General features: G+C 50.9%; 1 protein-coding gene across 1 annotated transcript in view; it reads left to right on the top strand.

The window, feature by feature from the left end:
- Positions 1–14,803, top strand: part of NIBAN2 (niban apoptosis regulator 2) — a 99,027-nt gene that overhangs the window by 56,817 nt on the left and 27,407 nt on the right. The window contains exons 3-5 of the mRNA XM_039506736.1: positions 6,324–6,452; positions 7,894–7,999; positions 11,257–11,424. Coding sequence (XP_039362670.1) covers positions 6,324–6,452; positions 7,894–7,999; positions 11,257–11,424 — 403 coding nt within the window. The remainder of the gene's footprint in view (positions 1–6,323; positions 6,453–7,893; positions 8,000–11,256; positions 11,425–14,803) is intronic.

The raw sequence follows: 14,803 nt of genomic DNA, 5'->3' as shown, positions 1-14,803 counted from the left end.
GGCAGTTGCCAGATAGCCCAAGGGAAGTTGATGTCCCGGTTGCCTCTAGAAATTGCCTGACTGGCCGGTGTTCTGCACAGTCGAAGCGGGAAACGTCCTGACTCGGGGTCAGAGGGCCCAACCGGCAGTTTGGCCAGTAAGGCTGGTGGGGCCGATGAGCTGTAAGCGCTCACCAGAGGCCATGGCGTGTTGTCATGCGATGCCTGTTTCCAGCACTCGGCAGAGTGGTGCAAACTGGAAGCACAGACGCACACTGGGCGTGTCTAGATCCCGGGCCCTTCCGGCACTTCCTGCTTAGGCTGAGATTCAGCAAGGTCTCTGGTCTGCCCACACGTTCTCTCAGTGAGAACGTAGTGGTTAGAGCCCAGGTTGGAAGTCAGGAGCTGCGTGTTCCGTGTCTAACTCGGTGACTTTGGGCAAGTCTCTTAAGCAGGCTCTCTCTGCCTCAGTGCCCCCATCTTCAAACCTGGCTAACACTGAAAGTGCTGCCTGGCTGCGCGTTCGTGAAGCGCTTGGAGATCCTCAATATTTTGGGGGAATTTTTAAATAATTAAAATACCGAATTCTTTGTTCTTCCTGACAAAGCAGAGACATGAGTATCCCTATAAAGCCAGTGGAGGGACCTGGATTTGACGATACCAGGGAATGGGTGTGTTTGGACCTCCCCCACCCTAAATCCTTAAATATGATCTGCACCCATCATTCAACCACACCCTCCACCAACCTGCTTACATGGCTGGTGTCACCTCCGCCTCTTTCCCTCCCCTGGTCCTGGTGTGGGTAACGCTGTCCCATATGACAGTGCCATTAACTACCTCCTGCAAGATAATGTGTTCATTCTGGCAGGGGGCGAGGGGGTAGAGGGATGTCAGGCCCCAGGAGTCTCCTGGATCACCTGTTAACTGTGTTAAATGAGCCACCACAAAAATATTTAAAGGGTTCTGTTATTGGGGGGTGCAGCACCTCTTGAGTAATTATGGTAACTGGCAGCTGCAGGAAGACGGATCAATTATCCTTCAGCTGTTTGCAGCAGCCCATTGTTTGGTTGGTTGGTTTATTTTATAAAATAAGCTTGGTGTTCCAGCCGATCCCCTGCTCTCCCGAATGTAAACTATTGAAGCACATAATTGCACTGCTGTCTCTCTGCCCAGGGACAAACGCCCGCCCGGCCGGACAGACGCTCCATGGAATAACTTGCACTTATCTAGGACCTTTGATCCCTCAGGATCCCAAAGCACTCAAACCATAGACATGCTTGGCTGGGTCAGTTGGGGCAGGGGGAAAGTGGCGGCAAACTGGCGCTTGGCATGGGCCAGGGGATTGTTGGCCAAGGACCCCAGGGCAAACTTCTGCTGTTACAGATGATGCTGTGAGAGCGTGAATGCACATGCTCAGCAGGCAGGGATTCTGGTTGTAAGATGTCCTCTGAAGGACGTCTGCACCGTGTGAACTGCACTGATTCTCCTTTAGAAAGGAGGAGAGAGTAGAACGTGGGGTCCCAGGAAATCTGGGCATTCCAACCTCCTGTTGCTGGCCTCACTCCAGGCTACCAGGAGAGTGGGCTTGCCCTGATGTGGGGTGGCTACTGTGGCTCACGACAGGTTTAGGGAGACTGGAGTAGCTATTACGGAGTAATCTGCTCCACACTAGCTATTCTGGTCCAGTGACCCTGTGTAGACAAGCCCTTGGTCATCTTCTATCACAGGCCACACCTCTGGCTTTTCATGACTTGGTGGCATTTTTTGGTCAAAGACTTGCAGGAATCAATAGCAGGTCACCACAGGAGGTGGCAGATCTGCTTTTCTGCTCCAAAATGAGGTGCGGTCTCATGCTTGGGCATAGTGGACCGGGATTTGTGTCCCTGTGGCCAGCAGCCACTGGAGTCTATGGACACTGACTGGCTGTAACAGTGACTCATGTCCTGTGGCGGGGTCAGTATGTGCTGATTGCAGGGGCTGATGTTAGTGGTCTCCTCGTATAATCCCAAGAGGACCAGTGATGTTAAATGGGCTGGGGCTGCCTTGATTTCCATTGCTTGGAGTCTGACATGCTGGTCCTGTAGGTGGCTAGCACTGAAACCCCAGCTCCTTTCTCCAGGGGATCTGGTACATCAACTTCAGCACCAAAGGGTTTGTCTGAACATTGTATCCAGCTGGGTCTGGCCTCAGCCTGCACAGGGCATCTGCTGTAAATAAGCACTTGGTTTTTAAAGAGCCACCACCCATGTGCATCGCATTCATGCCACACCCCGTGAGTGCAAGGCTGACCTCAGAGGGGCTCTGCAGCTCTGGCTATCGGGCGGTGCTCTGAGCACAGACTGCGACAAGCCATCCTGCTAGAGAAACTTACTCACTCCTGACTACGGAGGCTCCACCTAAAATCTTCTCATCCCATTACCTGCATGGGGGTGTGAGGGATCTTGTTCAGAGGGTGTATGCAGTGGGGTGTTCTCGCTGAATGTCCTATTGCATAGTCTGTGTACCAGGCCTTGGGTTTCCATGCGCTTCTCTCCCCACTTGGGCTTTTAATCCTATGGAGATCTGTGGTTGGCGGCCCATACCCCGGTTGGGGTGACGGGCATGAATGAATGAATGATGATGACTGTCGAAAACCCCACTTGTTTGCCTAATGATTAGCTTACCATTAATCGACCCACCTCCTTGAATTCGTCACCTCCTTAACTGTATTTTCTACTTGCACTTTTCTTCCAAGTACCTTGGAAAAGTAGAACTGCATGATGCTTTTTTTTTAAATAGAATTAGTCAGTCTATTTACTGTTGCTATAAAACCCTGGATAATGACCCTAGAGGGAAGGTTGATTACGGGAAACAGGACTCCTGGGTTCTTTTTATGGCTCTGCCTTGGTCTAGCTGTGTGACCACAGGCAAGTCTCTTTAAGGGACACTGTCAAGTTAACAATTACACTTTTATCTGACATTTTATACCTCGTATTGGTACAGGCAACACCCAGATTACTAGAACTGAAAGAGCGGAGGAAAACTTCTGTCTGTCTTGGTGGATGCTGATCTGGTTTTGCCCTATATATTTTGCCACTCAGTTTACCTTGTTGTTTGTTCCCACTGACATGTGACACACCTACAAGAAAGTTGTTTAAAAAAAACAACTTAGTGAATATATTAAAAGGCTGGGGAGAGAAAAAGAGTGTGAGCAACAGTAGCATCCAAGTTGGTGTTACTTTTTAACTTGTTCTGCCTCTGAATGGTGGTCCAGTGGCTAGAGCGCTAGCTTGGGATTCTGAAGATCCTGGTTCAATTCCCTGCTCTGCCACAGACTTTGGACAAACCATTGAGGTTATGTCTACACTGCAGTGTAAGTCCAGGGTTTGAACTGAGGCTCAAGTGTAACACATTGCTTTAACTCAGAGTCCCAGGACTGCATGGAGGTCCAAGCTGGGACCCAGGATTCAAACCCTATTGCTTTGCAGTGTAAATACAGCCCCTCGGACTCAGGGTCTGGGAGTCTGCCAAAAGTATCCCATGGACCAACTTTTTGTCCTCTGGACAGTCAAGTTTTCCCATGTTGCACCACGAACAAAGGGCTAAGGCTGCCACGTTTTTTGGAGGACGCTAGGAAGTCTGGGGTAAGGGTGATTGGACTTGGGCCTGCATAATACAGTGTAGATGCTAGAGCCCCAGGTTGGGTCTCAGGGTTCAACACTTCCTAACGTGGGGTTACAAATGAGCATAGATGCTCAAGCCCTGGGTTAACAAACCCATGATCTGCTAACTTGAGTTCTAACCCTGGGCTTACCGTGCAGTGTAGACATCCCTTTACGGTGATCCCTTACTGTAGGGTTAACTCGGGTGATCAGCAACTGAGTTAGCCTAGTTTAGGTGTGAGCAACCCCCCTGCAAAGCCATATCAGTTACTGCATCCTCACTGGTGCCATGCTTCCCCATGTGTCGCTAGGACTGCTGGAGGTATATCCCATGGTGCTTTGTGCTGCAGTCAGCTGGGCTGCTGTATGATTCGTTCCCAGTGAATTGTGGGAGGACTTGTCTGTCCTTCTGGACACAAGGGGGGGCATTGCGGGAAGGCATTGGTGGATTATCAGCATTCAAATGGCTTAGCCTGAGTCCTCGCTGCAAAGTGGGTGCGTCACTGCCAGCCAGAGTGAAAGTGGAACCTGAGCTCTAACCCGCACCCCCAGCCAGGCCAGCTAGCCTGCTTAAAAGCACCCCTAAACTCAGCTGAGAGGGTTTTGTGTGTGGCAGGAGCCTGAGTTAACTCTGCAGTGAAAACGGATCCTTAGTCTTTGTGCCTCAGCTTCCCATCTGAAATATTACTTGGGGGAGGCAGAGTCTGTGGATTTAGATCACTTATGCCTGTCTAATATCTCCTAAATACTGATCCTTTTTGCTGACTTTCATTGCTGAGAACTTGGCTACAAGACTGAGAGAGAGACACTCTCCGCAAGAAGTGCTTTTTGCTCTTGTTTATATTCCATGGGTCATAAAAATTCCCTTGAGACGTGAATTCTCTCGGATCATTGGGCAAGTCTGTGTTTGAGTTCACATAACAAGTTCTAACACACAGGAGCTTTCAGGGCAAAAAGCTGAGAAAGTTGAAGGCCGCCTAGTCCAATGGATGGGTCTTTGTCCAGACTGGGACAAGGATGACCTGACTCCTATTCCCACCACTGACCTGCTGTGTGACCGTAGGCCACTAATCTGTTCACCTCCAATGCTATGCCTTACGCAGTTAGATTATAAATCCTTCTGGGTAGGGTGTGACTGTTTCGGGGTACCCAGGATTGTGAGTCCCTTTGCTACCCCCTGCCTCCAGCAAAAGGGTGTCTTGCTTGTGCTTTGCTGGGTGTCAGCTCCGTGATACCACTAGCCTATTAGTCGTGCAAGCACACTCATCTGGGCTCTGTCAGCCCTCACTTTGCTTTGCAGCTTGGCAATAGGTGCGCCCCAGTCCCCGAGACACTTTGAAGCGTTCCCCTGTGGTGTTCAGCCGCTTATCCACCCAACGCTCCCACAAATGCCAGGTCTGCGGTCCCCAAAAGATCACTGTACGCACTAGCTTGTGTGAGTCAACTCAGGATCCAGCACCTTGGTTAATATCACAGCACTGAGATATATTGATAGTGAAAGCCATAGGTTTATTATCAAAGACTAAAGAGTCGGGAGATAATGAGTTGGAAACAAAGGGTTACCTATAAAACGAAACCATAACGTGCTTTCTAGAGATTAAACGTAACTCTTGTCTAAAGAAGCTTATCTCACCCTACGCTTGCTGCAGCATCTTCAACCAAGCTGGCTGAGATCCTGTTTTCATGAATGAAAATGCACTTCCCATTTACATCCTAGATGTAGTATGAGGGGTGTTATCTTTGCCATCTATTTATATCCCCAAAGCTCATTGTCCTGTGCTCAGAGACAGGAAAACAACCCGGGACTTGTTTTGCCTCTGTGCTGCTTCCTTGTTGACTTCAATAACGTCCTATATAAATGGGTATCCACTGTCCTAGTTTACAATGTTTAATTTACATCTGACAGAGACAAGTGAATAAACCTCTCATGTGGAAGAGAGAACCAGTTTCTCCACTTCTGCTGTGATAAGAATCTAAGAACGTCTTTTCAGTATATATACACATAACTCCTTATATAGTATCTCTAGATACATTTTACAGTGTGACCCTGGCTTTCCTTGAAAACCTCACATGAACATTCTTTGGTGAGCCAGAATGTATGGACCCGAATCGGTATATTCTTGTAATGTCCTTGCCAGTTGGCATTAAGGGAGTTGTGGGTCACACAGGGAGAGTTTCTTGCTACGTGCAGTGCCTTGCACCATAATATGTGATCTGTATTGGGGTCTAGGCGCTACTGTGATACAGATCAATAAGTTGAATGATGCGCTTTTCTGGAGCGGGAGGGGGATTGTAACGAGCATGAGGATTCTGAAGGCAAGTGTGTGATGTATGAGGTGTTCGTTAGCACCCACTGGACTCTTCCAGCTCTAGGCTTTGGAGTATTTCTCCAGACAGAGAATCAAGAGACCTGGGATCTATCCTAGCTCTGCCATTGACCTGCTGTGTAACCTTGGGCAAGTCGCTTTGCCTCTCTGCTGCCACTTCCCTGTCTCTAAAAAATGAGGATCACGCTTACCTAGCTCTTGAGCTGTAGGTAGAAAACGCCATGCAGTATAAGAGCTAAGCATTTTTTGGCATAAGGGCCAGAGGCCAGATCCCCAGCTGGCGTATGTGGTTTGGCTCCCCTGAATTTGGTTTCTTCAATGTACCATCAATTCTCTTCCTCCTCCGCTCACTGTGCTGTGTCTCCCCCTCTGTGCAGGTGCCTCTGGAGGACCGCGTCATCATCTCGGGGAACCTCTTCCAGTACGTGGAGGAAAACAAGAAGTGGCGAAACCGCTTCAGCGTCGTGCCACACAACTACGGCCTAGTGCTATACGAGAACAAACTGGTGAGGCCCTCACTGCTTCTCCACCCTTCTCCCCTTCCCTCTCTGCTTTGTGGTGGGTGTTTTTGTCCAGGAGGCCTGTTCAGCGCAGGTAGCGCCTGCCAGGGAATGTACCCCTTAAAGGAGCTCTCCTCCTGCCGAGGAGCCTTCAGCAACAGCTGTTCAAACAGCTCTTGCACATGAATGACGCTTAGCCAGTACGCTCAGTGCACTTAGTGCTTCAGAGCAAGGCCTCCAGGAGCACGTCCGCCGTCTCCAGTTGAGAAATGGACTTAAGTAACCAGGCTGGAGTCACAGAGCTGGGGAACTAAAGGGAAGCTTTGAACAACTTCTTGGCTTCCTAATGGCATTTTGGGTTGTATAAGTAGGGGCATTTCCAGCAGATCGAGGGATGTGATCATTCCCCTCTATTCAGCACTGGTGAGGCCTCATTTGGAGTACTGTGTCCAGTTTTGGGCCCCACACTACAAGAAGGATGTGGATAAATTGGAGAGAGTCCAGTGGAGGGCAACAAAAATGATTAGGGGGCTGGAGCACATGACTTATGAGGAGAGGCTGAGGGAACTGGGATTGTTTAGCCTGCAGAAGAGAAGAGTGAGGGGGGATTTGATAGCTGCTTTCAACTACCTGAAAGGGGGTTCCAAAGAGGATGGATCTAGACTGTTCTCAGTGGTAGAAGATGACAGAACAAGGAGTAATGGTCTCAAGTTGCAGAGGGGGAGGTTTAGGTTGGACATTAGGAAAAACTTTTTCACTAGGAGGGTGGTGAAGCACTGGAATGGGTTACCTAGGAAGGTGGTGGAATCTCCTTCCTTAGAGGTTTTTAAGGTCAGGCTTGACAAAGCCCTGGCTGGGATGATTTAGTTGGGTTTGGTCCTGCTTTGAGCAGGGGGTTGGACTAGAAGACCTCCTGAGGTCCCTTCCAACCCTGAGATTCTATGATTCTATGATTCCTTTGGCTGCTGCACCAGTTGAAGAGCAGTCCTGAGCGCTGGGACACTCCCTCGCCAGTGGGGACGGCTGAGCTTGAGATGTCGTGTTCCCCTGATGCAGTAGAATTCCCTGGAGCCCACTGATGTCCAGCATGGGACATCCCCTGCAGGGAGCAGTCTCTCTGATTGCACTTCTGTGGGAGACGTATCAAAAGACAACCACTTCCTTTCCCCCATCACAATCCACCAGCAAGGCTGCAGGCATCTGCTGACCTGGTTACCTTTCACACATCCACAGTAGGTTCCCACGCACACACACCCACGTCACAAGAATCAGACGCTAGAAGATCTGTATGGACAAGCCTTCGCCTATTAACCCCTGCCAAAAATGAGGGCGAGGAGCAGGGCACAGGTCTTGCCTTACAGGGTTTCAGAGACATGAGCTTGATATGGATCCTGGATTGAGCAGCTTTGGGAACTGCTCCCACAGAGTGACTCTCCTTCCTCTCTAGGCCTATGACAGAGGGATTCAGCCTCGAATAGTCCTCAACAGCGCCGGCTACAAAATCCTCACCTCGCTGGACCAGTATCTTGAGCTTGTCAATAGCAGTTTACCAGGTATGTCCACCCTGTTGATGACCCCATCTCCCAGGTGCTCTGCATGTTCGGGTGTAAAGGGGGAGGGTGGGATAACGGAGGACTAGAACAGGTGATGTACGTTGGCCTCTCTATTATTCCAGGCTGGCTTACGTCTGTGTTTCCCTTCTCCTGCTATCCCAGAATGCTTTTCAACATCTCTAGGACAGGAGCTGGAGGCGGACATGGATACATGTGATTTCGGTCCCTTTTTGTCCCTTTCGAGCTCCTGGCTTCAGTGTTCTTCATGGGGAGGAATAGAGGAGCCGGAGAGGTGGCTCCAAAGGAAGTGGGGGGGCGGGGGAGAGACACAGTATAGGTAAGGAGGAGAGAGAAAACATCTGGTGTCCCTTGCTGTACCATGCAGACGTGAACACTCCTTTGCATGGCATAGGCTCCCTCCCACACACATGCCTTCTCGCCCTCCCTGGCTCCGCTCCTTGAGAATGCAGTTGAGATTGTTTCCCCCAGGGCCCCTGTGGTGCTGTCTCTGCTCCTTTCCGGGAAGGGAGCCTGTCACTTCTAGCCTCTGCTCTCCAGAGCCGGTCACTTGATTTCTCTGAAACCGTTTCCCTTAGCAAATGAGAAACCTCTCTGGCCGAGTCTCCTCCTCCCACCCTCTTGTTTGGAGAGCGGTGAGAGGCCTGGGGAGGAGGGGAGGGCTGGTTTTCAAGGGCTCAGTGCCAGGGTTTCAAAAGCACTTAGGTGCAGATTGGGAGCTGAGCAATGCTGAATATCTGATCACTGTGAGCTCATCCCCTACGATCTCGAAACGAGCTGGCTTTGGTTGGCTCAGATGAGCCACCCTGGTAGCCACCCCTTGCAGCATCGCTGGGCAGTCCTGGTTCTGGTTATGTGCATGGATTCCCGCCCCCCCAGATTTTTAAAACCAGGTTAATCTTTGGTGATTTCTAAAACTGCATGGAATGACCTAGTTTTTAAGGAGCAGGCTTGTGGGGTTGGGAATTGGTAGAAACCCTCCCCGTGCCTTGGCGAGAACACGTTCCCTTCCCACTCCAGGGGCTCTTTCCCAAGGGGTGTAATGGCAGAACACCTCTCTTCAGAGCAGAGCGGCTGCTGCAGGGTGCAGACTGAGCTGTGTCTTGCGGAAAAATGCCTCAGCACAGCGGTGTGTAAATAAACCGAGCCTGATTCAGGTGTCCTTCCGCCAGTGCGTAAAATAGCTCCGGGGGTGGGGCAGGGTGAGAAGATTCCAGCAGGAGCAGGGGTGGCTGAAAAGGCGTCTGGCTGAAGGAAGTTGGCCAGGAATAGCCCGTTCCCAATGGGATAACAGAGCCTCCTTCTGAGTCGTATGAGCCAGGACAGCAGGGGAGCCCGCCTGAGTGGGCAGTGGTTGGTACAGAGGGCAGGACAGATGCAGCCATCTGGAGGGTTCCATTGTATAAGGCATAAAACTCCTTGAGCAGCCTGCCAAATTGCAAGGCTCTGCAGTTTCTCCTCACCTCAGAGCGCAATGCGCTATGGCCGGGTTCTGCTTCTCTCCTAAAGGCATATCAGGGTTTGGTTGGGGGCACTGGATTCGGGCCAGTGGTCAATCCCATGCGGATAGAACCTGTGTCCCTAAAACATATGGAGGAGCTGGTGGTTATGGGGCCAGGACCCTGGGCTATATTGCCCTTGCTGTGAAAAGTGTTCGTGGGTTGCATCTAAATGCTGTGTTAGAGACAGTGCAGACTTGTTCTCAGCCCACAGGCTGAGACCCTCCCGTCCTCTTCGCTGTCAGGCAAGCGCTACCCCCACGGGTTTGACCTTGTTGAAGGGACTCTTAAACGCCCCAGCAGGAAATCTGCTTCTAGTTGGTTGGTTTTCTTTCTGCCAGATGTAGGTGCTTCCCCTACTGCTTCCTTCTCCTCCGGGACTCTCGTCCTTAAAATCTGGTGATCCCAGGTGGGAACGCAGCATGCCCATCACCCGTCCCTCCTCGGTAGCTAAAACAAGTCTTCATGTGATCTGTCATCCAGTGGCACATGCCAAGGGCCCTTCAGCTGCTCCTTCAAGCTCCCTGCGGCTGTTCCTTTTGGCCACTCCACTCGTGGTTTGCAGTGGAGCTGCCCCCTCGGTTTTGGCCTGTCACTCCCTTCTGCTTTTCCAGTGGGCAACCACATTGCTGTGATGCTCCCTGAGAACTGGCAGGGTAGTCTGGGTCACCACCTCGACTTCAGGCGAAAGGGAGGTGGGGGATGGTTTGGGATCTCTCCAGAGCTAGTTCTGGAGCACATGGAGACTGGGGCAAGTACATATCTTAGAATCAGAGAATATCAGGGTTGGAAGAGACCTCAGGAGGTCATCTAGTCCAACCCCCTGCTCAAAGCAGGACCAACACCAACTAAATGATCCCAGCCAGGGCTTTGTCAAGCCTGACCTTAAAAACCTCTAAAGAAGGAGATTCCACCTCCCTACGGAACCCATTCCAGTGCTTCACCACCCTCCTAGTGAAATAGTGTTTCGTAAAATCCAACCTGGACCTCCCCCACTGCAACTTGAGACCATTGCTCCTTGTTCTGTCATCTGCCACCACAGGTAATTGAAGGCTGCTGTCAAATACCCCCCTCATTCAATCTTAGTTTGGGGCAGCCGGTTTAGGAATGCCACTGACTCTGGTTCATCAAAGCTCCGGTGGAGCTGTTTTGCAGGCAGATCTAGATGGAGGCCTCGTTGCCATGCCCTTGGCTGGGTGTGAGTCCCGTGCCAGTCCCAGGAACGCGAACATCCCCATTGACGGCTGGTGCCAGCCCCCTGGGCTGGGGCTTCTCCTGCCAGCTGATGCGACACAAAGACCCAGAGTAGGGATGCAACCAAATGATGAAAGTGGAGGCTGGAAGTAACGAGATGAGAGGAAATATTCCCCCTTAGATTAAAATGCAGCATGATATGGGCAGGGCTTTGTGAGACTGAGAGAGAATCTGGTCTAGTAGCACCCACTTAGAGCTAACTGGCCTCTTGCCGGCAGTCTCCGCAGCAGCTGAATGGCCCCTGGAGAGTGGTCTCCCCTTAGGTCCCATATGACGGGTCTGGGTTGAGCCCCCGTAGCAGGGCAGTGCAGGAAGCCACTCTGTGGTCAGGCTGTTGAGGCCATCCATCTCCGTGGCACTCAATCTGACACCTTTCACCCATGCCTTGCCTTTGGATCCAGAATGTGGGCCTCCTGCCCGGCCAGTTCCAACCAGTGTTCCCTCGAGTCACGGGCCTGTGCTGGAATCTCTTTCTTCTTTCACCAGGGACAGCCCCCAAATCCGGCAATGCCCCGATCCTCAAGTGCCCCACCCAGTTTCCTCTCATCCTTTGGCACCCGTACTCCCGTCACTACTACTTCTGCGTGATGACCGGGAAGGAGCAGGACAAATGGCGAGCGGTGTTCCAGGACTGCGTGCGTCACTGCAACAATGGTAAGTGCGGGGCTTGCGGCCTCCTACCGAGAGATTGGACCTTGTGCATCTTGGTCTCCTCCTTCCCCGTCCCCTGCCCCCGGGAAGCTGTGAATGTTGTGGTGTTACTAGCAATACGTGCAAGATCAGAACTGTTCCCTCCCCAAGGGCCGTCTGGCCCCAAGAAGCGATCCTCTTAGGAAATGCCATGGGGGGGGGCGGTTCCAAGCTTCTTTGTGTCTCTGCTGTTTCCGTGTCAAACAGGCTCTGCTTAAAAGTAAAGCACTTTGTGTTTGCTAAAGGGCCGTCCTGCGCGTGTATCCTTGTGTGTGCATTCAGCGCGCAGTGCATGAGGTTCTGGGCCATGACCGGCCCTCCTGGGGGATATTGCAATATCTAAATCAGTAACCCTGAGAGCTGAGTCAAGCCGGGGGCTGGCTTCCTCGTGCTAATAAAGACCATTCCGGCCATGTCTGTGTTCAATCTGTTGGGGCATGTTAGCAGCCCCTGTGGTGTAAGAATTTGAACTTACTGGGTCATTCCATATGGCTGCCCAACACTGCAGTACCTGAGCATCCTCCGTGTAAAATCGAGAGCCGTAACCAAGTCCCTAGTGAGCTCTATGGAGTCTCGGGTTCCTCGCCTCTGGGGTAAAACTTTGCTTGAGGGAGGGTGGTGGGTTGGTTTTGGTTGTTGGACAGGAGGGGGTTGATCCCTGAGTCCAGATGAAATCGATCACTCTCCCCCGTAGCTGCATTGGGTCTGCAGTGCTAACAGAAGATGAAAATGGGTGTGGGGGAGAGATCGGGTAAGTCGGCAGGTCTGGCACAAGTTAAACCTGGTATCTTCATGCGAATGTCCCCAATGATCTTGAGAAAACACCTTCATAAGCAAAACTGTTTCTAAAGGGAATGAGCTCCTTCCAAAACTGTCCCTTAGGCATCAGAGGCTGGCCGGCATGTTCCTGGATTCTTCCAGTTGCCCTGTGATAGCAGCTTGCATGTGCTGCTGCTTTGGATGAAATGGCTGTTTTCCCACTAGAGACAGAGTTGGAGGGGGTGGCTCTCCTGGATCAGGATTTAGTAGGATCTTTGAAAGCCTCATTAATGGAAATACACTTTACGTGAGAGCCTGGTCTAAACAGTGACACTGATAGGGGCCCCTTCTTACTCATCTGATCTGTCACTGGCTATTAAAAACCATCTCTGCTGACTCGATTGGCTACAATAAGGTGGATGGGATGTTACTACTTTCATTCCTGTCCGCTCTGCAGAGTTAACGCTGCTTTGGGAGAGCAAGCTGGATTCATGCAGAGCCTGAATGGCTTCAGATGGCAGAATCTCATGTGCTTTTCATGCCAGAAAGGACCCAGCTTGGCTCTTGGATCCCAGTTTGCAGGGGTGGCACTTGAGACACCCACCTTTTCACTCAGCACTTTGATCTGAAGTTGGACACAGTGAAAGGTCCAAAATCTGAGTGGCAACCAGTGAGATCCAGAGGGTGGGGATGAAAGGCCAGGGCACAAATGGGGCAGCTACCCTGTTGTTGCCAGAGCCCCACAATCACTAGGACCTTGGCGGCCTTTTCAGGGTGTACTGAGCACAGCTTAAGGCATCTGCAAACTAGACCAGCTGCCCTAGGGGATGCCAGGACTAGGTCCCGGAGCATCCCGTGCTCAGACAGGAGCCGAACCACATGGAATTCTGCACTTCATTGTCCAGACCAGCCATCTTTCCCTTGGCAGGTGACCTCAGGAGCTGTGGACGGGGTGAGAGTCAGAGGAGAAAGCAGGACTAGTTGGCCTGCCATTGTCTGGACTCCAGACTGAGAGGATGTTTTCAAAAACAAAACAAACCCCTGTGCGGTCCAGATAGTGAATGGCACTGTTAAGGGCGGGGAATAGCTCAGTGGTTTGAGCACTGTCCACGCAGTGTGCAGTGGCAGTCAAAAAAGCAAACAGGATGTTAGGAATCATTAAAAAGGGGATAGAGAATAAGACTGAGAATATATTATTGCCCTTATATAAATCCCTGGTACGCCCACATCTTGAATACTGTGTACAGATGTGGTCTCCTCACCTCAAAAAAGATATTCTAGCACTAGAAAAGGTTCAGAAAAGGGCAACTAAAATGATTAGGGGTTTGGAGAGGGTCCCATACGAGGAAAGATTAAAGAGGCTAGGTCTCTTCAGCTTGGAAAAGAGAAGACTAAGGGGGGATATGATAGAGGTCTATAAAATCATGAGTGATGTTGAGAAAGTGGATAAGGAAAAGTTATTTACTTATTCCCATAATACAAGAACTAGGGGTCACCAAATGAAATTAATAGGCAGCAGGTTTAAAACAAATAAAAGGAAGTTCTTCTTCACTCAGCGCACAGTCAACTTGTGGAACTCCTTGCCTGAGGAGGTTGTGAAGGCTAGGACTATAACAGTGTTTAAAAGAGAACTGGATAAATTCATGGTGGTGAAGTCCATAAATGGCTATTAGCCAGGATGGGTAAAGAATGGTGTCTCTAGCCTCTGTTCATCAGAGGATGGAGATGGATGGCAGGAGAGAGATCACTTGATCATTGCCTGTTAGGTTCACTCCCTCTGGGGCACCTGGCATTGGCCACTGTCGGTAGACAGATACTGGGCTAGATGGACCTTTGGTCTGACCCAGTACGGCCGTTCTTATGTTCACTGGCCTGCTAAACCCAGCGTTGAGTTCAATCTTGAGGGGGCCACTTAGGGATCTGGGGCAAAAATCAGTACTTGGTCCTGCTAGTGAAGGCAGGGGGCTGGACTCGATGACTTTTCAGGGTCCCTTCCAGTTCTGTGAGATAGATATATCTCCATATATGTAAGCATCAGGGTGAGGAATCTGGTGGGTGACTCGAGGGAGCGATTCCTTCCTTCCTTCCTTTCTCCCCAGAACCTGACCAGCTGGTAAGGGCCTAGGACCTCTTCAGGGAGAGTTTGGGGGCCCATAGGTACCTCTGCCGTTCGGCACCGACTTTGGAGTGAGGCCTGTGATATATGGAGTTCAGATCCCAGAAGGGTTAAAGTGCAGGAGGAGAGAGACTGACTTGCACCGGGTGGGGCTGGGCGGGGAGGAGGTTGACTGAAGTCCTTGGCTTACAGTCCAGGAGAGAAATGGCTTGGAGGTGCCACCGGCTCTGTGCTCTTTCCTGGAACCCCCCTTGAGCCTGTGCTGAGGGCCCATCACCTGGGAACTGAGAAAGGGGAGCCAGAGCTCGCTGCGAGGGAGTTTGAAACACTTTGTTGGCTATTAAACACTTGGTTACAATGTGTGAACCAGCCAGGCAAGTGCTTGTTAAAGGCAAGCTGCTCGTCCAGATTTAATTATTATTTTTCTCCCCCAAAGGGGTAATTAAAGTGATCAAAGCTCAGTCTTAA

The sequence above is a fragment of the Mauremys reevesii genome, linkage group 19, assembly GCF_016161935.1.
Source record: "Mauremys reevesii isolate NIE-2019 linkage group 19, ASM1616193v1, whole genome shotgun sequence".
Lineage (NCBI taxonomy): Eukaryota > Metazoa > Chordata > Testudines > Geoemydidae > Mauremys > Mauremys reevesii.
The sequence above is the reverse complement of the archived record's forward strand: the minus strand, read 5'-3'. Positions and strand labels throughout refer to the sequence as shown.